Raw genomic sequence first — 25,617 nt, 5'->3', positions numbered from 1 at the left:
ATCCAATCAATAGCTTCTTTAGGGGTGTAATGACAGGGAAGCACAGTAAAGTTTTCTGTGTTTCTGTAGGATGCACAATTGCTTAATCTGATAAGAGCTCAGACTTTGCGTCTGGTCATTTTATGTTTCCTTTTACCAAAGTAAGGTGCAAAAGCCCTGCCCTACAACGTGCTTCTACTGCAATTAAGTGAGAGTATGAATGCGGTGGTAATACAGGCTTCAATCCAAATTAACTGTCAATACAAACCATTCAAGGCTGTGTTAGCTGAAACCTGGCTTAACCTTTGTCACTATGGAGAGGGAAGAACAGGACTGGTTCACAGTAGATGAAATGATTCCTCAGAAACACAAATAAATTCGGTAAATTAAAGATGTAGGTCCTGGGTTTCCCTGGTGGCGCAGTGGTTAAGAATCCACCTGCCAATGCAGGGGACATGGGTTTGAGCCCTGGTCCGGGAAGATCCCACATGCCGCGGAGCAACTAAGCCCGTGCGCCACAACTACTGAAGCCCATGTGCCTAGAGCCCGTGCTCTGCAACAAGAGAAGCCACCTCAATGAGAAGCCCGCGCACCGCAATGAAAAGTAGCCCCCGCTCACCACAACTAGAGAAAGCCCCTGTGCAGCAACGGAGACCCAATGCAGCCAAAAATAAATAAATAAAATAAATAAATTTATTAAAAAAAAAAACCATGTAGGTCCTAAGAAAAGGATGTCTTTAGCTGGTCTCTTGCTTGATGGAAGATGCTGCAATGAAATTGACCCATGCTAAAAAATGTAAGGCTAGAAGATGTTAAAATGGGGAAGACTATGGGAGAAATCAGGACCAGAGGTGAATGGGGCTTGATGTGTTGAACATCTCCAAAGAAAAGCCTGAAACACAATGTAAAGGGGAGTCTGGGGTGTCCCCCACAAACAAGTCCCTTCTAGCTCAATGACTTCATGAAGCAGAGTGAGAGATGGTGGTCAGTACAATAATGATTTTTAACACAAGGAGAAATTAAAAATTCCAGAAATTACATTTTTCCAACATAAATGACTTGCCTCCTACGTGCTAGGCAATGCAGGAAACTCTGAACTGTATTCCATAAGTAAAAGGATTAAGGCACAATGCTGTTATTGTGGAATTCACATTCCACCAGGAGAGACGCACTCACGAAACAAAAAGCCATGCCACTGAGTGAGAGAGCAGTGGATGAAGGGTGTGTAAATGCTGTGGGAATATGGAGGGGAAGGGATTTTTCTTGGGAAGGGTGGGGGGAATAACCACAGAAAAGGACAGAGAAAGTGACATTTCAACAGAGTCTCAGAAGTTTACCTCGCACATGGGGCCTGGGGTGGAGAAGGGCTTTCCGGGCAGAGAGAATCACGTGAGCATAGAGCAACATGTTCAGGGAAGGCCAGGGTAGGAGTGGCTACAGGGCAAGAAGGGAAGGAGGCAGGAGACAGTGGAATGACAAGCCACTAGGTGACGAACGTCTTATAAATCACTGGAGAGCTTGGGTATTATTCCACAGGCAAGGACAGGAGATTTTTATTCAGGGAAATTCCATGATCCAGACTTTACATGGGAAAAATAACTCAGATGAGTGATGAATGGAGGTAGAGGACAATGGAGACCAGGACGCTAGTGAGCAGGGAGGTTCACCTCCTTCCCAGCACCACTTTCGGAAACAACAGCCTGACTGACAAGGACATAGCTGCACGGCTCAGACAGGTTTCTTCGCAGACCTCACAACAGTGAATCAGCCCTCATAGTTTAGGCTCCTCGGGAAATGGCCATAAAATGTGTAGTAAAAAGAAAGATAAATAATATTCCTAAAATTTAATTAATTTCCCTCTTTCATTTTGCCTGGTTTAATATTATGCTATACTCTTGATAGGAACAGTCTAGACATTGTTCCATTAGTATATTTCACTTTTTATATCAAGCCTCACAATTTACTGCTTTTATTTAGGGTAATGTACTTGTATATGGCATATTTATATCATTCTCATTTATTATTAAAAGCAATGTTATGTTTAGGTATTGAGGATCAATAAGACCTCCATAATGTTTATACCATCATATCTTTTATGGCAAGCTCAGAGTGTTTCAGGTTTGTTTTTATAGGTGGTTTTTTACAAAACAATTTTACAGCCTTTACTCTGTCTTGGGTAAAAAACTGGTTTGCAAAAGTTCCTTGACTATGTTTGCAAAAAGTGTTAATGGGACCACACAGAAACATGGGAGAAACTCTGAGTAACTATTTAGGGTGAATGTTTTTGTCACTTGCATTGCATTTTTCTAATGTATACTAATTGTCATATGGAAACTTTAATGAAAGTTTTAAAATTTATTTTCCTTCCTTCCTTCCTTTTTTTTTTCCGTGGAGGTGAAAATTACTTCCGAAACATTCCATATCTTTGAGACTCCTTTCCAATAATTGCAATTACTAAATGAAAAATCTATGACTGCAGAGAGTAGGCCATAATATTTGATCTTCACCTTTTGTATCAAGTGAATAATTGTAATTAATATCGATATAACAAACAAGAACTCATGAGGTATAATTAGAATGTAAAATTTTTTTTTGGCCCATGATCCCTTTAAAACTTATTTAGGGTGAAATTCTTCTACTCTCACTGGATGGAAAGATAAATGTCTTATGACTTTTATTATTTTTAGTTTTAAAATGTCTGTTTAAAAAAAGCTCTATATTTTAATTTAGGTTGTACCACATGAAAGTGCTGTATTTGTAGGTCAAAAAAGGATCAAATAGCAACAATTTCATATGGTTCAACCTAAACTAAAACAAAATCAATAAAACAAAATATCAAAGTTGACTTATAGTTAAATCTTCTCTCCTCCCCCTACTAAGGCTTATGGGAGGTGAGAAGCCTGTAGCTGAGAAAGGGGCATGACTGGCTCTTTCTTTGTTTCTCTGCTCCTCTTCTCTCAGATTGCTAACTCTAATATCTGACATCTCCACCGATGGAGGGAGGGAAGATAAATACAGGGTACAGAAATTCTTACTTGACTGGTGCTGTCCTAAGATGGAGTAGGTGCTAACAGGTGTTATCTTTCTGGTGGGCTCTTTGGAGATCTCCCTTCACCTGCATCCTTGCCTGAGTGAATGCATCTCACTACTGTGGCCCCTAGGAATCAGGGAAGGCTTCGGCTGTTCTGTGCAGAGGCCTCCACTCGCTTCCAGGAGATTCTGTGGACAGGAGCTAACATGATTCCATAATGATCCATGGGAAACACATTCTTTGTACCGACAACTCTGGGTGTGAGGCCAATCCCACTGCCTTAACTCGCCTGTCAGCAGCCAGACAGCTATCTTGCCCTTTAGATATTTCAGGCAGGAGTCAGACACTCATCAATTGCATGTCCCAACTTTCATAGACACACACCAAGCTCACTGTATGATCTCACTGAAGCCTTTCTCACTAGGCTCTTTCTACAGAGAAATGCACTTCACAAATCTGTCAACTTCATTCTTAATGCCTTTATATCCTTGATATGGGTGAGGAGTTTAAAGAGTCCTGTATCTAGCTCATAACTTTCCATCTTTGGAACTTTCCATCTTTGGAAAGATCTTTGCATCTTCTTCTGGGCAGTATCTCTTGAAATTCATTTTTATATTTAAGTAGGGGAAGGAAAAATTCCAGAAGTTAATTCTGCCAATCTAAGGGCAGGATTGGGTGCTTCAATTGAAAACAAACAAAAACAAAAGACAAAAAAAACCTTGTTTAAACTATGTTATCAATAAATCAGGAAAAAAAATGATTGTTAAAACAAACTGTCTATGTTTTTCGAGAGAATTACTATAAGACCACATGAAAGAAAAGCATACATTTTAGTACACATTTCTTTGAAGTGAAAGTATCTTTCCGAATTTCTGTGAATGAGTTTCTTGTCTGACTCCACTGAAGGAAGGTCAAATTTAAAGGGTATTTAAATGTGTTGTACTTAAAACACAATTAAATACAGTTTGGCAAAAGTGATGGCTTAGTAAATGTCCTTCTCAATCCCTTTTGTTTAGAGAGTTACTTATGAAACTAGTCATTAATACAACTTAAACCAACATAGAAAAAGATTTGAAATTACTAAAGTATAAACACTAAAGCCTAACATATAAATAATATACTTAAAGAATACTAAAATGCCAGTTATAGAAAAAGTCTCATTAAATGTTCACCTATCAGAGAAAAATACAAAAATACATTCATTACGATACACACATTTATTCAACAGGTGCTCATTAAAGGGCCACTATGTCACAGCAAAGCACTGGGCTGGCCACTGACAATGATAAAAAGAGATATAAAGGCTTCAGTCTTGAGGTCCCTGTAATCTGGAGGGTGCAGCAAGCACAGACACACACACACACCACACACATCAATTTAATAATGCATTTAATCCACTGTTTCTCAAATTTAACCTATTTAAAAATCATGTGGGTTGCTTACTTAAAATACAGGCTCTGTAGCCCCATCCTCAGAGATTCTGATTCTTAAAGTCTGGGGTACAGTCCAAGTACCTCTGGGATTCAGAAGCAGGAATTCCACGAGCCATATCTGGAGAAACACTGCTTTTTACAGAGGCTCCATGAAAGCAGTGGCCGCATCTGTCTTACTCTCCACAATTATCCAAGCCCTCACACAGAGCCTGGTACATAGTAAATCCTCAGGAAAAACAAGTGAATAAATGAATGAATGAGTCTGGCTAAGCTCCATAATGAATGACACAAGCAAAATGTGACATAAAAACTCAGCAATTTAAGCAGCTCCTCTGCAGATGCACCAAATGGCTCGGTGCACAGGGTTGCATTCTGAAATCTTCCTCTTTGAGGAATGGGGTCATGGAACCAAGGAAATGTGACCTGACTCTTCTCAGAGTAAGTTTGTGTCCCTCCCATTCACTGGCAGCATCTAGACCCCAGGGATCGTCCCCATTCCTCTGAATAGAGCCACTGTTTCCTCCCAGAAAGACATAAAACTCCACGAAGCCCACTCTGGAAGGCTGGAATTCCACTGGTGCTGGACAGAATAGCTCCTCTATTGGGACTCTCACTATTGAAATGTAAAATTAATTCTAGTTCTCATAGATGGAAACAACAAAACTGCAGAGAATGGGTTGAGTATATAAGCAATTGATTGTTAGCTATTTCTTTACAAAACTGAGCCACGGGCATAGATCTCCACTGAAGCAGTGATTATTCCTCTAAAACAGCCTTGTAGGTTTGCTTCCTGAAGCTGTGGAGAAACTTCAAACATGTCACAGCTGCACTAATTTCCACAAATAGCTACAAACACATTAATTTTTATAGTGTAATAGATAAATTTAAAAGTAAAATCAAATATTCAGATGACTAAAAAAAGAATACAAATTTTAAAATTTTCCAAGACTGTCATTAGCTTTGGAAAGAAAGGATTGGATAAGAAGGTAAAATGGGGTGGATAAAACAGGTGGAAGGGAGGAAAACTCATTGTGGGGAACGTGTTGAGAGAGGGGAGACCTGTGATCAGGAGTTTGAATCTAGGTATGTCAGTGCAGGCAACGGAGCACCAAGAGTCCTGGCCTGCTTCCAACCAGGGGGCTGGCCAAGGAGGCACGGGGACAAAGGACTAGAGACCACTGTCTAGGGACATCAGAGGGCACCTGCTCTGAAACTTCTCTCGAAGTAGAGGTCTCAGAAAGGAAAGACGGCTGCACTGCAGTTGGAGAGCTGCGTGTTCAAATCTGCCATCAACAAGCAAGAGACCCTGCACAAGTCACTTAGCTTCTCAGGTCCCCTCCATCAATTGAGATTTGGGGCTAAATGACCTCTAAGACCCCTTCCAGCTATAACTTTATGGCTCTATGAAATCTTATTGACCAAGGAGAGAAAAGATAAGGGAAGAGAGGAAAGGAAGAAGGGAGAGAAGTTCTCAGAAGGGAAAAAAAGGGGTCCATGTGGAACATGTATTGTACGAAAAGGAGAAGCAGGTCACCATTCTGAGTGGTCTTCTAAAGGATGCAGGCCACCTGATGCCCTGTAGCAAGAAGAAAGAGAATATCTTCTCCAAACTTCCAGCAATCCACTTGGGAAGATAACTGCAGATAAGAAGCTTGCATTGAGGGAAACTTACATTTTGTGATATGATTATAAGAAAAGTACATCTTCCTATAATAATTTTACTCTGATTTCAAGAAGTTCCCTATTGTCCACTGGGATATACACATTACCCCTCACCTGGCTCTCTAAAGAGATCCATTCAACCTTGGAATACAGCCATATGACATTTCACTTTGAAGTTTGAGTTCTAATTTGCAATTTTCAACTACCATCCTTTTGGGAAAATGTATGATATGTATATATCATAAAATATATAATATATGTTTTAAATATGCATTATATAAATATATATTCTAAAATAAAATTATGTTATATATTTAAAATAAATATAAAAGGATAAAAATATGTATACACACAGATACAAAAATATAAAATATATATACACAGATACATGTATGTATATATACATATGCATGAATGTACATATATGTATGTGTGTGTATACATAGGTATACACACACATACATATATGTGTATATAGATGTGTGTGTCTATTTATATCCCAATTTTAATGCAGGTGTGACAAATATTAATGCGGTCATACAACTTTTTCAGTGCCCCAGAAATCTTTCCAAGAGTAGAGCTCTCAGAGAAAAAGTTAAGAACACTGGACTGCGTGTGCAGCCCAGCTGTCTCCTGTGCTCTCCTGAGGTCCCCACACTTTGCAACAGCCATTTTTGACTCTGATTCTAGTGTTAATTCCTACCCTCAAGGCACTGTCCTCACTTTGACATTTAATTTTCCTATTATCCGTTGCGTCTTATCCATATTTTAAGCCATGTGACCATATAACATTAATGAACATTAGACTGATTAAACCCAAACTCACTGTCTAAAGTGGAAGAGCCATGTGAGAAGTTCCACTTTATTTAGTGGCAATAAAGGGGGATGTGTTTAGAAACAGAGACTCACGGGGAGAAAAACACCCAATTATTCAACTTACTGCAGCTAAAGCCTGGAGCATTTGCTTTTTACTTAAGAAAAGAAATTATTAAATATAGGGGAAAATAGACTTACAGCAGTATCCTGTGGCCAATCCCTAATTTATCTGTACAACAGGAGAAAAGACACTATGATGGCATATCAGAATAGTTTCTACAAACTCTGAAACCCTGCTCTGATATTACCAAAGGTGGCTATGCTTATTTTATAATTAAGAATTAAATTATGATTTTATAGATATCTATAGGGGATATTTTCTCAGAGCATTGAAAATGCAGCTTTCATAATACTTTCTGCTTAGAAAATAAACAGCCTGCCAGTAATGTGCAGGAATAAGAACAGGGGTATGGAATACAAAGCTCATCCTAAATTTTAGCTTTATTGATTAATTTATTTTCAGAATAATTCGTCATTAAAACTCCATGCATTTGTATCTTTAGGACAACAGAAATCAAAACATGAAGTCATACCTGTGTCTGTTTAGGACCAATATCCATTCTTTCAAGAAGGTCATTTAAAAAAGCTGTAACACTTTCCCAGGGGTAAATACTGTTGGAACCATCCAGCACTATGACTATGTCCAGCTGAGTGCTGCATTCTGCAAGAAAAAGATTCAATCGTGCAAATTTGGTGTCTATCTTCAGGGGTATATGAAATGTTTTCACAGCTAAGAGGAACTCATTTTAAAAGATGAACTGATATCCTACAAAGTGGACACATTACTTTTAAAATCAGAAAAAAAGAGTTTTTTAAATCAGAAGAAGAGTGATAAGAAATACTCATTGCATTCAGTAACAATTGGTTTGGGATTCACATCAAGTAAAACCCATACCTACTTAATTTTAGTTAACACTGTATGAGTTATCTTTGGAAATGTTCTCAATATGAATTCTCTATACAGTTCTCATTCTGTGTATATTTCAAATGAGGTTACTTTTCTCAAAGAAACTCACCCTTTAAATAAAAACAATGTGACAGCTTTAGCTCTGATGTTTAGACATGACTCTGTAAAGGTTATTTACACTAATATCAATTCCAAAATAGCAGTGAGGTTTGGTTATATATTGGCAAAGCAAACATTTACCTAAATTGGTAATGCTGGTAGCCGAGAAAATACTTCAAGCTTTTTGGTATGCTCCTGTGTATACATATGTCTCATTCATTGCTTACTCTTTTCAAACACTGCACAAACATTGCATAAAATCTGTACCTTGTACAGGGGCAATGGAGTTCACGACTTGAAATGTGGGGCTGACATCAGAACAGATTCCCGTTGTGTAATGCAAATGTCCACATCTATAGGCATATAAGGGCCCGCATGCCTTTTAAAAAATTTAAAAAATTAAAGTCATAAGATTAAAAATTATATAACAGATTTTATAAAGATTTATAATATAATTCTTGGTTCATTAACTATCTTTACTCTTCCTTTTCTTACCAGAAACCCTCCATTTGGGTTGGTGACTAAAGTTGATCCGAATGTCATATTCTCCTTTACTTCTGTGACATTGGGAATTGATGTATTAACTAAAAATAGAAGAAACTTTTATGATGGTGGAAAACAAAGTAAAATTAAGTGTCTTCTCATTAAAACATTCTGGCTTTTGTCTCAGAAACTTTGTCTGGATCACTGTCTCACATACTTTTGCTGAACTGTAAAAGAATGCACAACTATTAGGGCAATGAGAACATGGGATAGCTTTTCACATATTTTTGCTAATTAAAATAAATAAAATATTTAGTCTCATAATATTGTAGATGCAAAGTAAACTTATACAGTCATCCAACATGTTACATCTACATGTTATATATGACCAATGATGAAACATGATTTCTGGCAAGAAGAAGGAAAATGGGTAGAAGGCCAGAAAAGAAAACTCAGACACAAGATTTTGACCATTAGTTTCACCATCACAGGGACATCAGGAGGGTTACAAAGAAAACTGGGGCAAGATTAGAGCAGTGGTCAGGAAGTTTGGGTAAAGACACAATGAAGGGACTACATTTGACAGAACAAATAAGAATGTTGAGCCCTAAAGCATGCCAACCTGGCAAAAAGAAGTTCCACTCACTCACAATAAAAAAGAAGAAGAAGAAAAAAAAGATTGGACAGGAAACGCAAAAGCTTCTAAACCCTGCTTAGCAGAGCGCTAAAATAATTGAAAGTGGCAAAACTCAAGTTCAAGAAAGATTTGTCGGGCTTCCCGGGTGGCGCAGTGGTTGAGAATCTGCCTGCCAATGCAGGGGACACGGGTTCGAGCCCTGGTCTGGGAAGATCCCACATGCCGCGGAGCAACCAGGCCCGTGAGCCACAATTACTGAGCCTGCGCGTCTGGAGCCTGTGCTCTGCAACGGGAGAGGCCGCGATGGTGAGAGGCCCGCGCGCCGCAATGAAGAGTGGCCCCCGCTTGCCACAACTAGTGAAAGCCCTCACATAGAAACGAAGACCCAACACAGCCATAAATAAATAAATTAATTAATTAAAAAAAAATCAATCTGGAATATGAAGATGTCTTTCTTAAAAAAATCTGGCAGCTTGTTAAAATTACAAAATAAATTAAAAAAAAAAACAATTCCTGTAATATATATAAAAAAAGAAAAGAAAAGAAAGGTTTGTCTCACTGTTCATGCCTAGAATTTTTTCTTACTTTAAGATTACATGTAGATTTAATGGAATGGAAGCAGAGATTCCTGAAAGGTCACAATGACCTCCTAATCTGAGCATTGGTCTTTGTCCCAGAATCCAGTCTGGTTTGCTTTGAAAGCATCTGGAACTGGTCTTGAATAATCTAGATTAGAATTTTTTATACTACCGTTGACCCAGGATGAGCATTCCTCGGACATTAGGGACTACAGCAGAAACTTCCGTACTGTTCTTGGTGTAGCCAACATCCTCACACTAATGTTAAAACTCTATTCCAGTTTCCAGTAATGGAGGAGTTGCTCTTATCAGAACAACTCTTCTGCAAATAACAACTATAAACTCTAGGAAAAGGAAAAAAAAATGTATGAAACAGCCATCTGAAGGCACTGGAAAGCAACCAAGGGCAGGCAGAAACTGGAAGGGAGTCTATACTTGTAAGAAGAGATTAGCACTGGATGAGTTTCCTGTTTTTGTGTTTGTTTGTTTTCCCCTAAGGGAAGGCCTCAGTCAGTGGCTAAACCTCAGATAGACCTCACAGTCTTCCTGTCTAGAAGAAACAGAGGACAGAGAATGGGGCAATGACAGCAGTGTCAAGTGAAGAGGGGGTATCTTGGAAAGTAGAGCCACAAAAAGAGAGTTTGAATATATACAGATATTCTTTCCAAACATCTGAATGACCTGAACTGTACATGTGCAGGGTAAACTTCACACAGCCCAGCTAAAAAATTAGAAGAATTGAATAGAGATTTTAACTGCTTCCCACTGTTGTTTGGAAACTGAGTTCAGCCAAGTAAATTGCCTGCTAAAACTAAAAGTAAAGACTTTTCAAAGGCACATAACAGATCTAGAATCTCCACACTTAAAACTCAAAAGTTTAATCCAGGATACAATAAAAAATTACTAAACATAAGAAGAAACAGGAAAATGTGACCTAACCTCAAGAGAAAGGTAATAAATGGAAAGCGATGTTGAGATATTCCAGATGTTGGAATTATCAGGCAAGACATATTAAAGTAGCTATGCTCTTGAATGTAAAGGAAAAAATGCTCATAATAAACAAGTAGGAAATTGAAAAAAAGGAGAACTGAAAAATACAATATCTTAAATAAACCTGAAGAGGATGAGTAATTTCCATGGTACTTAATATTGCACAGAACACTGACAGGTTTCCAATTCCTGGATAGTTCTTGTAGGAATTTTCTAGTCATGTTCTAACTATGCTGATACTTCTATCAAATACATACATTTCAATATAAATTTACCTTTTGCAATTCTCTTTTTAAAAATTAAATTTCTATTTCTCGTGTTATTTTCTTTAAAAAAACAAACACTAAGTTAAATTTTGTGGAGGAAATGTGATGGATAGGTTTATTTAGAAGAGTTCTTTTTATGTTACCACTGGTTTTACAAAGGATTCTGAACAATGGAGGTGGTTACAAGTTACAAAACTAGTAAGACCTTCTATATCTGTGATGATATTCTATGATGAATTTCTAGAGCAAATGAAGGGCAGAAGGCATCAGAATGCCATTTTATGTAATCTGAATAATAAAAATGGAAGAATGTTTATAGATTCCTTCTAATCTTTTCCTGAGTTGGTTGAAATTCACTTTCAGTGAGAATGCTGGGCATAATTTAGGATCAGGCTTTAACATTTTGACTTTACCTACCTGGAAGATCCAACTTTATGCAAGGTAATGATTCACCTCTCCCAACTGGACACTTATAGACATCTCCAGTTCTGTTCTTGGGTTGTCCAACTAAAGGAGAACCAATAAGCACCCTGGAAATTAAATAACTCAATTAACATTTTTGAATAATGAGAAACATTTTATTTTTTTTACTGTATGACTAGTTCTAAGACGACTGACAGTAGTTCCCGTAGACATAATTAGATAGCCATCCTCAGTTAGTAACTTAATGTTATCTAAAATAAGCAGAGTGTCTTCTTCAAATTGCAGATTGATTTAAATTAAAAAACAGTAAAATATATAGGAGAGAGACTTGAGAATATTTTATTTTCTTGTATTATATGTTACTTTAACATATTTTTTTTTAAATTTGGGGGCTGAAATCATAATTATTGGTTAAGCCTGCTGCTGTGTTAATTTACAAAACACACATGGAAGTATAAATGACTTTTTCCCACGAGGAATTGATAGTGTTATAGAGAGGTCAGGAAATATAAACATTATATCATAAGATTTAATATTAGTATATGCTAGTTTGTAAGCACTTAAAATAAGGATAGTTATGAGACTCAGGTTCAAAATCACTTATTGTTTTTTTAGACAGAAGTATGAAATCACTCTAATAATAATTAATGGAAAAAATATAATCATGATTTATTTTAGTCCTAGCAAGCCATTTAACAAGGTTTCCTATGATATCTTCAGGAATAGGAATGGGTGAATGTGGTTGAATGTTAAGGTACTTGTTGGGATCCACAGCTGCTGATTCATTGCTGGCTAAACAGCTATATCCAAAGACACTGGTTACTAATATGTATAAAATGGATAAATAATAGGCACCTGCTGTATAAAAAAATAAATTAAATTAAATTAAAAAAAAAAAACAAAGAAAAAAAACAAAGACACTGATTACTAGCAACCAAAGGACTCTAATTATGTACCATAAGACTGCACTTGGGATTGACTTAGCCTATATCTTTGTTAATGACTTAAGTGAAGACACAGAAAGCATAAAGGTACACATCAAGTAAATCAAAATACTTATTTGGGCGTTCAGAAGTGTCAACATTCTGGAACGAGAAACTTGAACTAGTAAAGTTTAATAAGAACCTATGTAAATAACTTCACTTAACTGTGTACTATTATCTACATCAGTACAGAATGTGGGAAACCTGACTTAATAGAAGTTCGTGTGAAAAAGTCATGGAGGATTTAGTCGACAGCAAGAAAACATGAGCCAACAGTGTATTTTAGTGCCAAAAATGGTAATGTGACCTTAGGCATCATTGCTAGAAATAGATGCCCTGGTCAAGGAAAGTGATAGCCCCTCTGTGCTCTGCACTGTCGGGCCATGTCTGGAATCTCCAAATTAAGAGGGACATAGGCACAATGGAATGTATTTAGGAGACTATGACTCAGAGAGTTAAGATTCTGGTAATTTTGTCAGACCAGAGATGCTTGAGGGAAAGTTGAGGACGTTTAGCATGGAGAAAAAAATGTCTGAAGGAGAGTTGAAAGGTTGTGAAGGAGTGCAGGTGGATTGGGCATGCCTTCTTAAAATTTTCAAAATTTGAAAGTTTGTCATATTGAAAAGGGATGGGATTTATTTTGTGTAAGTCCTTTGGACAAAGCTAGTATTATGGAAATAAGTTTTACAACAATTGCAAATACTGAGCTGTTGAACAGACTCCCTAAAACATAGTTGTGATATAATGCCTTTGCAAAGCCATTTCTGATATACATAAATAACCATAAAAATGTTCAAACCCCTTAACACATAATTCTTACTTCTGGGAATCTACCCTAAAAAAATGACCTAAATTAAAGGAAACAAGCTTAATGCCTAAAGATATAATGCTTATAGTGGTATATATAATCATGAAAGTTTAAAAGAAGTGTGATCAACAGCCAGACTAATTAATTATTGTAGGTTCATTCCATAGAATATTGTGCAGTCATAAAAAAGCAATCGTTAATAAGACTGCATGGTAGGATAAAAAATTATTTATGACCTAATTTAAAGTAAAAACCTACCTAATTTATTGAAAACCTATGACAATTTGAAGTGAAAGATACCAAATTATATTCAATGTACTTATTATAATAGCAATGATAAAAACAGCCAGCATTTATTGAATTTATACCATGCGCAGAACACTGTTCTAAGTGTTTTCCATGTCCTAAGTAATTTAATCCTCTCCATAAAATATAGCATGAACTTTGGTGCCAGACTTCATGAGTTCAAATCATGGTTTTACCCTTTACTTAGCTGTATGGTTTAGGACAAGCCAGTAATCCTCTGTGCTTTAGTTCCTTCATCTGTAAAATGGAAATAATAAGAGTAGCTACCTGACACGATCACCATGAACATTAAATGAGCTAATGTATATAGAATGCTTAGTACAGTATTTGGCTTATAACATGTGCTATCTAAGTGTTGGTTCTTTTTATTATTATATACATATTTTCGGATGATGGACAACTCTATCTATGTAAAACATAGATTAAAAGGGAGTACACCAGAAAACAAATTCTATTAAGGAAATTATGGTTAGGCTTTAAGTTCTTTTTCCCAATTTTTCAAAACCTTTTGTAATGTGATTGATTAAACTAGGTTTATAGTTAAAACAGTTTGGAGAAAAGTAGTGGATATGTTATGAAAGTATTTAAGTTGAGACTAGACAGATTGATTAATGTTTATTAAGAAAATCCTGCATGCTCAGCATTAATGCCAGACCCTGGGAATATAAAATGGATAAAACACAATTTTTTAAGGTTGCTTAAAACTTAGGGGAGAAGCAAAAATATAAATGTACTATTACCATATTGAATAGGTCTGAACTTGGTGCAGTTTCAGCAAAGTCTTAGAAGCAAGAAGGGATGCACACGGCTCTTTCGATAAGTTCAAGTAACTCAGTGTAGCTGGAGTGGAACTTGAGTCTGGCAAGGTAAATAGGGCCCAGATCACATATGTTCTTACAGTGCGCTTTAAGAACTTTGGATTTATTGTATGCAGGGGAGAGTTGGGAACTACTGAAGCCTTTAAAGAGGGATGTGGGACTTCCTGGTGGTCCAGTGGTAAAGAATCCACCTTCCAATGCAGGGGACACAGGTTCGATCCCTGGTTGGGGAACTAAGATCCTACATGCCGCGGGGCAGCTAAGCCCACGCACTGCAACTACTGAGCTTGTGCACCTAACTGGAGCCCACATGCCGCAAACTACAGAGCCCACGCGCCCTGGAGCCTGCGTGCCACAACTAGAGAAGAGGAAACCCACACACCACAACTAGAGAGAAGCCCACGCACCACAACGGAGAGCCCGTGGGCCGCAATGAAAAATCCCGCATGCCTCAAAGAAGATGCCGCGTGCCACAACAAAGAGCCGACGCAGCCAAAAATAAAATAAATAAATAATAAATAAATCTTAAAAAAAAATAAAGAGGGATATGACATGATCAGCCCTGATTTATAAAGATTTTTTACTTGTAGTGTCATGAATAAATTGCAAAACGGGGCAAATTAGACTCAGAGAGTGAGGGCAAGAGTTCCTAAAGTAATCCAGATAAGAAAGGAGGATCTGAATTACAGAAGTAGAGAGGAAGGGGATAACCAATTCTAGAAATATTTATAATGTAAGCTGTATTAGTTTGGGTTCCCCCAAAAGCAGACTGCTATATATAGATTTTGAGGAGGCAATTCCAAGTAGGCACAAATGTGGAGGTGGGGGAAATGATAGAGGGAAGGAAGAAGGGCCAATAAAGAGTGCACTGATAAGTGTTACTTCTGTAGGCATCTAGGCTCAGTCTTGCTGGGGAACATCTCAGAAACCACATGGAACATATATGAGCATGCCATGTGCATGGTTGAGGCCCTAAGAGTAAATGCTACCAACTCAAGAGTAGACAGAGCAAGAAGACATCTGAAGGCTGACATCTAGGGGAAAATAACACAAGATTTTAATGAGTGGAGGAAGAAAATTGGTAGGAGTGATCAGAAAGGGAAAGAGAGAATCAGAAAACAGTGATGTCACAGAAGCCAAAGAAGGAAAGAATATCAAGAATGGGAGCCGTGAGTGTCGAGCAGACTTCATTTTAAGTAACCTGGCTAAAAATGAGGAAGATGGGCCATATTAATAAACTTGGGCTTCTTTGTTTTTTTTTCAAGCAAACCATTCAGGGTTTGAGGCAAGTTTAAATTTATTATGGAGGAAACCTGGATATGGTAAAATAATGGTATCTAGAGGTTTGTAAGTGTGGTGTATGGTTTGGAGGTTTATGCACCTTTGTGATGTGACATTGTCCCTCTTTCTCCTTCATTGAGGCAGAATCTATTTTTCCTCCTGTTGAAACTGAGATTTGCTTGATAAATAGAATGCAGCAGATATGACACTGTGACTTCGGATGCTAGGCCTTAAAAAGCATTGCAGGTTACATTTGACCTGTTTTTGGAAATCTGAGACCACCATGCTGTGAAGAGGCACAGTCTCACCTAATGGAGGATGAGAGGTCACACGGAAGAGAAGCAATGTTTGAGGAGGTAGCACGAACTTCAGACACGGGAGTTAAACCATCATGGACCCTCCAGCCCTAACTGAGGTACCTGATGACTGTACCTGCACAAATGAGCATTCATGGGTTCCCCAGGCAGCAGCGGAACACCTATTCAATCCTTAAAATCCTGAGAAATAATCAATTATTGTTGTTCTAATCCGATAAGTTTTGGGGTGATTTGCTACAAAGCAACAGATAGCTCAAACAGGAAGCGAGGGTAAAGTTTTGATCTAGTAGCCCCTTCCTTCCTTCCTCCCTCCCTCCCTCCCTCCCTCCCTCCCTCCCTTCCTTCCTTCTTTGGAAAATAGTAGCTATAGTCATCTAGTGAGATTTGGGGGTAGAGGTAGTAGTGTGGTGGGCTTATGGAGAGTAATAAAAATTTAAACGGACAAGGCATACATAGGCCAGTCATGCAACCCATCAGGTTAAGATGAAGTAGGTAACAGTTCATCAGGGATGTTTTGGAAGGCGTTTCTTCTATAGATATAAGACAGGCCTCCAAAGACCCTTCCAATTCTAAGATTCCATCATCTGAATAGAACAAATTATAAGTGTATGGAGGAGTACTAATTAGCTGGAAAACATGAACCATTAACTGGGGAAAATCTAGAACAATCTATAAAAAAGTGAGTTCTGAACAGCATGTTAATAATAAAGTTATTAGGTTATAAGGCAGGAGAGAAGAGAGATCACAGATAGCCCAGGCAAAAATGTGGAAACAGGAGCACGAGGCCTGAAAATGGAAGGTAATGAGGAAGTATGGGTGACTGGAGCACAGCATAAAGCTTCTGTATAACCTGGAGCAGGAAGGTTGAGACTGGCAAGCAGTAGGCTTTGAAGGAAAGGTTCTGGAATTTATATTTGAACTCTAGGGCAGTAGAAACCTCTAGACTATGATGATAATTGGAAATAACCTGATATAGCAACTGGAGCCATGGCCTATCGTATATTCTGGATAAGTAAAGCCTGGGGTGTGAGAACTCAGAAAACGGTAGAGTGTAGTAGGCTAGGACTGAGACAGAGAGTTTGAGAGTTGGGATCAGTGATAAAGAATGGGTAAGCAGGACACAGGACATAGGATATAAAACAAATTTGTGTATTTCTGACACCAAACATGCAACTCTGGAATATATCCCACCCCTTAATCCTAAGAAAGCCTCACTTTTCCCAAGCTGCATAAAAATGACAAGATCCTAGAAAAATATCAGCACAGAGTTTATGGAATTTTAGGAATCTTCAGTATTCTCAAGCCCCACTATCTTGCTCTATTTTTTCTCACAGCACGTATTACATTCTGACATATAACCTACCTGTTTATTAAGTTTATTATTTGTTTTTTGTTTGTCCATCCCCAATAGAATACAAGCTCCACAATAGCAGGAATTTTCACCTATTCATTCACTCATATATCCTGAGTGACTATAACAGAGCCAGATATAAAAATCAGCATTCGATAAATATTTATTGAATGAATAAATTATGACTGCATCAAATGCTCTAAGAATCTGAATAAGGAATACCTGGTCATTCATGTGACCAGCTAAGAGGTCCTAATTGTGAAGTCTTTTTTTTTTTTTTTCACTTTAGAGGCTGGATATTTTGCTTAAGCAGAATGCCATATATGCCTTTGGGTGACACAGCAGGCATTTCCACAGGTCAAGCTTGCAGAGAATCCTTGCTGTTATAGGAGCAAACTGGCTGAAGGCGTTAAGGCTGGGGTTCCACATCCTGGCCCTGTCACACTCGCTGTGTTAAACCTTTGGCAATTCATTCTCTGAGTCCCAGTTTCCTGTCTAGAAAACGAGGACGATAACAGTCATATTCACTCAAACACACAGGGTCAAGGTGAAGACCCAAAGCACACTGTTTCATGAACGATGGATATTGTTACTTTAAACTTTAATGCAAGTTTGCTTTAACTCGTTAAATTTTATTTATATTAAATATCTGCTTTTTATATGATATTGCAATGATTTATATGCAGATTGAGGATTAAAGAATGTTCTGGGTCTCATTACTGATCACTAGAGAAACACCTGATGAACTCAAAGACCATCAAAGTGAGAGAAACACTTCTTCTCCATGAAAAAGCTCCAAATATAATAAAATTTAATAAACTGAGAAATGCTTCCTATTCATAACAGTTATTTTTGTCAATATGACTGCTATTATATTTATTTGAAGGGTAGCTGGCCTCTGACTGCTCTGTTTCATATTTATATTTTTTTCTTCTGTAAAAGATAGTTTCTTGGAGATTGTTGTCTCATATTTACATTATTTCTTTTCACCTAACTCTTTCCTGATCTCCAAGCCAAAGTCTGTATCAGAGTGCCAAGTACCTCCTGCCAGGCATTAAAAAACAAAAAACAAAAACCAACAGAGTTAAGTGTTTGGTCGTCTTAGAGAATGAAGTTATACAGTGGCCCCATGAGCTGCTGTGCTTTTCAGTCATGAAAGGTAGAGGGCTAGAAATAAGATGAACCAAAGAACTGACGTTTGGCAAAGAGGAAATTTCAACTTCAAAAGATACTGTAAGCAATTTAAAATAAACTTCATATTAAAATCTGTGAGAGAAAATTTGATAAAACTTTTAAAAAGTCCTTTCACCCCAAGCTTGAATAGGCTTTATTTAAAACACACATACGTTGGAAACAGGGCATCAGTCACTTGAGCCCACTAGTAAACCTCACCTGGCACAAAGCAGGGTCCTCTAGGGTAAAGGCATGAAGCCAGTACATTTTGATATATATTGGGTTGAGGATTGGCTAGGGAAGTATTTGCATCATGAGAATCTATTTTGAAAAGACAGGCCCACTGAAGTCACCGAAGCCCCTAAGAATGGATGCTTAGATAGCACTCAGAGGGGTGGGTGCACATGCTGGAAGGAAGGAAGCAAAGAACAACAAAGAGTGGAAAGTCCCACACCAGCATCTCATTTTTTTCCCATCTGGCAGAGCCCTGCTATACTGGTGATTACCACTAACTCTGGAAGGCTGCGCAATGCTGAGCACATTTGAGTTTCTTCTCTTCAAAGCAAAATTATTAAACCAATTGTATTCGTTGTGATTCTTCTGAACCACATTGCAGTGACTTGGACGCTCCAGCTCATGCTAATCATAATGAACAACAGCTGAATTTAATCAGAGGTATAATGGTTCTGCTACTGAAAAAACATGTGGCTTCTGAGCCAAAGATATAAAGTAGGTTATACTCCACAGGAAACTTCTGAAACATAAACGGGGCATAGGCCGCCTTTTCTGTTAACTGTTTATTCTTTCCAAAGATTTAAACTAATGCTTTTCAAATACACAGACTGCACTTGTTATGGGTCAACAAGTACTCCTTTACGCATACTTCAGCAAGATGTAAGACGGGTCAGGATGATTTTTTTTAAAATGTGAGGTTGCTGAGCTTCCAAACATGACCTGTAAATATGATTTACGCAGATGCCCACCTCTGGAGAAAATTAAATAACAAAATTCATGCTCTCCCAAATATGTCAATTATTTCATAGTCCATTTCTTAAAGTAAGTCTGCATCCTGATTTTATAAACACTTACAGAATATCCAAACATATTACTAAAATCTATTTTGCATGACCAGTGCCTGGATCTCTTTAGAATGGTACGTTGCTGCCATGCCATCGTTAAAGATTTGGACATTTAGATTTTTGTATTTACTTACTTTTAAATTCAATTGGCCACACTGTTTTTGTTTCCCTGATTTTTCACACCTTTTCCATAAAATCATTGTAACTATGGAATGTCAGAATGGAATCAAAGTATCTGATATCCATATATACATTCAAATGCTCACAAACTCTCACACACATATTAAAATGTAAAGTATTATACGCCAGATACAGTTATTATCAACATTTACTTTTTAATATAGTTCTAATAGGGACAACAGTCCTAGACTGGGAGTGGAGAGACTTGAGTCCTATTTTCTGCTCTGGTCCCAAGTAGTTATATTTCCCTAGGGGAGTCACTTTAAAAAAAAAACAACAAACACTTTATTGAAGCATGAAAGACATACACAAAGCTGTACCGATTTAATGTATACAACTTGATGAGTTTGGAAAGAAGTATACATCCTTAAAACCATCATCACAATCTATGCCATAAACATATCCATCACCTCCAAAAGTTTCCTCCTGCTTTCTTTAGTAGTGGTTGTTATTTATTATTATTATTATTATTTTGTGATAAGAACACAACTTAAGATCTACCTTCTTAACAAATTTTAAGTGTACAACACAGTATTGCTAACTATAGGCACTGTACTGTATAGTAAATCTCTAGGATTTATTCATCTTGTTTAACTGAAACTTTGTACCCTTTGACTAATGTTTCCTTTTTTTCCCCTCCTCTGAACCCCTGGTAACCACCATTCTATGCTCTGCTTTTACGAGTCTGACTATTTGAGGTTCCTCATATAACTGGAGTCATGTGGTATTTGTCCTGCACCAGGCTTATCTCACTTAGCAAGACGTCCCCCAGGTTCATCCATGTTGTCTCAAATGGAAAATTTTTCCTCTTTTTTTAAGGCAGAATAATATTCTACTGTATGTATATAACATATTTTTAAAATCTATTCATCTGACAATGGACATTTAGATTGCTTTCAAGTCTTGGTTATTGTGAATAATGCTGCAATGAACATGTGAATAATGCAGATATCTCTTTGAGATCTTGATTTCAATTCCTTTGGATATTTACCCAGAACTGGGTAGCTCTATTTTCAATTTTTTTGAGGAACCTCTATATTGTTCTCCATAGTGGCTGCACCAATTTACTGTCCCACTAACGTGTACAAATGTTCCCTTTTCTCCACATACTTGCCACCACTTTGTTTGTTTTGATAATAGTCATGAGAGAGTCACTTTTAACCTTACTTTTTTATGTGTTTTGTTTTTTCATCAACGAGGACAGGAAGTTAAACTAGATTCAGTTGTTCAGCCAACTGAGTTGAGTGCATTATTGAGTGCATATTATGCTTAAGGTCCTGTGCCAGATGCTGGGCAATGCACAGGGTTGCAAGCGGGAACCAAAACCAGTTCTTGCTTTCTAAACATTTCCCCTAATACATGAACTTCTCCCTCTTTCTGTTTTCCATTTTGAAGTTTCCAAGTACCTAGACATTACCTTGAACTCAAGCTGTTTAAAACCATACTCATCAACTTCCTGATAAAACTGATTTCCCTTTCCTGTACATTTGTCTCTGAATGACTACCCACTTCCCGGTAATCCAGTGTAGACATTTTGGAATATGTTTGACACCTCCTACACCTTCATTTGCCATTCCCAGACTTCCACTAAGACTTAATTATTCACCAACATTTATCTTGGGTACACTATTCTTTCATTGCAGTTCACCCTCCTTGTCCAGGCCTCATTGTTTAAGCAGATTGCTGTTCTTGCTTGCCTATGGATTTCCCCGATTTCAGGCACTCCTTTCTCCAATCCGATCTATACATAATTTCCTAAACTAAGTTTCATAAAACAACCTATAATGGCGTCTCAGTACCCTCTACTTAGGTACAAGCTCCTTTGTCTGGCTTTTAAGGTCTTTCCCCTCTATCATCCCAACGTCAGACCTGTTTGCTTACCAACACTCTCACTTATTCTCAGGTCTATGCCCTTGTTTATGTAGCTTCCCAGCTTGGAGTGACATCTCTTCTGTTACTGAAAGGTAAGTCATCTTTCAAGATTCAGCTTAAGAATCAAGCATCACTTCCTCCTTCTTGAACTGAAGAGATCATATGGGTGCACTAAAGTTCCAAGAGGAAACATGAATGCCTTCTTACTCTATTAAGATTATTAAGATTCTTACTCTATTAAGATTCAGATAACTCAGGGCTTCTGATAGCAGACTGCCCTAAAATCAGAGAGACAGGACTGGATGAGGGAGGAAACTTACAGGCTTTCCTCATTATCAGAGGATGAAAACCAGACTTTCATAAAATCTGCTAACAATACAGTCATCCCTAGGCATCCGTGGGGGATTGGTTCCAGGACCCCAGTGGCTACAAAACTTCGCATGTGCTCAAGTCCCTTATATAAAACGGCCTGGTACAGTCCGCCCACCGCAACTCTGGTACCATAGTTGGTTTAATTAGCGAATGCGAAACCCGTGAATAGGAAGGGCTGACTGTTATTTGACTATTCTTTAAAAAGACAGTTCATTTTAAGTAGGTGGTTTAAGACTTTAAGGTTTGCTATTCCTCTTTAAAATTTATGTAACTATTAGTAATAAGTGAAAAATTCAGTGTAATATGTGTTTTACGTAAAAGTTAAGCTTTTTAAGAAAAACATGCACTGAGTTTCAGTTTATTCTAGCTTATGCACAAAGAGAAGCTTGACCAGTTGGCCCACTCACATTATTCTCCCAGAGGTAGAACTCCCTGAATTGCAGACATAATGCCTAAAAGAATAAAATTGGTGTCTAGAGGGATGACTTTATCTGTTTAACCTTAAAAAAGGAGGTGGGTGGTAAAGTGAGAGCATAGGATTGAAGGACAGAGGATATAAAAACTCATACTCTATTATTAGATGTCTTATCTGAGATATTTATCGGGAGAGAAGAAGAGTGAAGCACCTCCACAAATTTTAGTTTATACCAGGATACAATATCTGTACTTGAAAACTGTGAGAGCTCAAATTCTTACTTTGATACTATTTAGAGGATTATTGTCAAATTAAGCAAGTCTAGAAGATAAAGTGAAATATCGAAAAGTCACATCTTTTCATCTGTGAAATATAGTAGAGAGATAGCTCACTGTTTTCCAAACAGATATAGATCCATTTTTGTTTGTATTACTGTAGTTACTAATAAAATGGGCTTGTTTAGTTTGTTACTAAACTGAAGCAAAGTTTAACTCCTGTTCTCTTTTTCTACAAGGTCCAATTAAAAAAAAAAGACTCACTAAAAATTATGTTAAATATAAAGCAAAAGAACTCTAATAATTTTGTATAATTTTCAAAAGTTAAATATGATTTTAAAAAAACATACTAAATTGAACTTAACCAATATTAAAGGGTTTTAAAGTGTATAAAAGAAATTCAGTAAGGTTCATTATAAGTAATAGACCAAACTCAGTAGGTCAGTAAAGCACCAAAAATATAAGCTCAATATTATATTATGGAAGTGATCTCATCTGCCTACCAATAGCTCCTGCTGAATTTCAGCCATGCTAAAATGAGAACAATTAAAGAACTCTTGCCAGAATAACATAATTACAAAACAATGACTATTTTGGATAAGGAGCTTCCTTGAGGTCAACCCAGGTTTCAACAGAATCACTAACCATGTCTTTTAATATTGCCAAGGAATTTTTCCTTTTTCACTTTGTCAGTTTCCATTACCAAATGATCAGACTGCATTTCCTACCATAAACGATTCATTCTAAGTCTCATTCATAAAACGAACTGTAACCAAATAATATTTTCCATTACCTTGTAAGAAAACTAAACAACAACAACAAAACCCATTAACTTACCATTTTCCTTCTTCATTTTCATATTGTTGAACAGTATATCCAAACATGTCTTCCACTGGGCCGCTGAAAGTCAATGAGTTTTTCACATCAACATTGAATGATATGCAGAAGCCTAGAACTTTAAGAGGGAAAACAAAGTCCAGTTACATAGAGTTAACTAAGATTCCACTATGTTTTGAATTATGAAGGCATTCTTGAGGTTACCATTCAAAGCTGAGCGCTTATTAAAAAGAGCAATGACGCTCAAAGAATGGGAACGACAATAAAGGTCTGCAATGTTAACTGTATTACTGACTGGAAATCAACATAATGACTTTAAAGAACATAAGTATTAACATTCAAACAAAATCCCATAGTAATTCAGTATCTGTACCCTTCCCAGAACTAAAGATTTCAGAATGTGTGGGAAGGAGCTGGCAGAAACTCATGCTCACACATGACTAATGCAGTCACAGATAATTTTCCAGTAGTGATCCCTACAGCAAACCATGGCCACTATGAAATGTAAACAGCTTCATTTTCCTGTTTTAACTACAGAGGATACAAGCATCACCATTTAAGCCTCGAGAGAGGTAGCTTTCTCCTTGCTGCTACGAAAGGGAAGGCAAGCTGACTGTTTCCACCCAGAGCTGGATTATGCAAGCTCGAGATTTGCTCTGCTTCCCTCTCTGAATCAAGCAGTGGGTGGAAGCTTATACTTAACACTGACGTCTCCTTCTACTGTTGGTGGTGATGGCCTCACAGGTTGAGAGGCTAATATGTTGAGATTAAATTAGATGATATATCTAAAGAGTTTACTCAATGTCTGGCACACACTACATATTCAATGAGGGTTAAATCTCTTCAATTTCTTTGTAGTTCAGGTAATGGAAATCTTTTATAGGTGAGACTCTCTCCTGAAAGGGTTCTGGATGGTGCCAAATTCCATCTCTGGTACTGGTTTTTAAAGCATACTTGTGAAGTTCCAAAGTATTCCCCTCCTAGATGTAACTAAAAATTCTTCCCAAAGAGTACGCCCTTATAAAATCACACAGCATCATAAGGTATATTCAGAGGTGATTAAATTCACTCTCCTCTGTTAAAACCATGATATACAGCTACATGTAAACAGAAAAAATTTCTTTCCTTATTCACTGTAAACTCTGCCATAAGTACAGTCTAAATTCAGACTTCAATTCATTCCATGCTCTAATTAATAACCTTCAAATTTTGGTAACAATATTAAATGCTTATTTGATGCACAAAATTGTACATAACTTAGAGAAAATTATTTTTCATAAGAAGATACTTCTGTATACCTACTTATAAAGTCTTCCTTTGATCTCCCCACCTGGAAATAATCTTTTAACTACTAAGCCCTCTTCTTTTATTTTTTAAAAAAATCCCTCAGAGAAATAATTATTAAATACTATCTATGTTGTAGTTACCTGTGTGAGATTTTTTTTCCCCTAGATCGGAAAATTCTTAAAGGCAGGGACTCTCTTACTCATCTTGCTTATCCTTTCTCAAAATCTAGCACAGCTCCTTGTACATAGATGGGTAATAACATATTCATAGAATGAAAGATAATACATTGAAGGAGAAAGTGGGCCAGTGGTAGAAGCGAACTGGAAACTATTTCATCTTAGTTAAAGAAGACTTTATGGAGATGGAAATTTTAAGTTAGATTTTTAAGGAGAGGGAGAGATACAACTTGGCAGTGAGAGGAAAATATGTCCCAAGGATTTGGGAGGGTCTCTGCAAGTAATAAGATACAGAACGGTACAAATATGGTTGCAAGATCATAGAGAGATTTGCCTGGCTGGCGTGGAAGATGCAGAAAAAGAATGGATGGGTAGCACAAGTCCATTTATGTACATTTCCTGTTCATTCTTCAAGGATCATGGAGAACAGCTGGTTACCATCTTCTGCATAATGGCCTTTCATATATTTGAAGACAGTTTTAAACACTGTTCACTCTCTACTCCAAACTAAATAGTACATGTTCCTACTCTTTCCTCACAGTTTTTTTTGAACACTTTCAACAGATTATTTTTGATATGAGAGGTACACAAAACAGTACTTCTACAGCAGGATTTCTCAACTTTGGCACTACTGACATTTTGGGTCAGGAAATTCTTTGTTACGAGGGGCTACCCTATGCATTGTAGGGTGTTTGACAACATCTGTGGCCCTAGCCATGTGAT

General features: G+C 37.3%; 1 protein-coding gene across 6 annotated transcripts in view; it reads right to left on the bottom strand.

Moving 5' to 3' along the window:
* Positions 1 to 25,617, bottom strand: part of ITGA1 (integrin subunit alpha 1) — a 231,151-nt gene that overhangs the window by 100,704 nt on the left and 104,830 nt on the right. For all 6 annotated transcript variants that reach the window (XR_014241839.1, XM_082382196.1, XM_082382197.1 and 3 more), the window contains 5 exons: positions 23,432 to 23,549; positions 11,359 to 11,471; positions 8,483 to 8,571; positions 8,255 to 8,366; positions 7,515 to 7,642 (listed from right to left, as the gene is read on the bottom strand). Coding sequence is in view for 5 of the 6 variants with exons in the window: in XM_082382196.1 (XP_082238322.1) it covers positions 7,515 to 7,642; positions 8,255 to 8,366; positions 8,483 to 8,571; positions 11,359 to 11,471; positions 23,432 to 23,549 (560 nt within the window). In the remaining variant the exon portion in view is untranslated. The remainder of the gene's footprint in view (positions 1 to 7,514; positions 7,643 to 8,254; positions 8,367 to 8,482; positions 8,572 to 11,358; positions 11,472 to 23,431; positions 23,550 to 25,617) is intronic.

The sequence above is a fragment of the Balaenoptera borealis genome, assembly GCF_965194805.1.
Source record: "Balaenoptera borealis genome assembly, chromosome: 2".
In the NCBI taxonomy this organism is placed as follows: Eukaryota; Metazoa; Chordata; class Mammalia; order Artiodactyla; family Balaenopteridae; genus Balaenoptera; species Balaenoptera borealis.
This window is presented reverse-complemented; position numbering and strand designations above follow the sequence as displayed.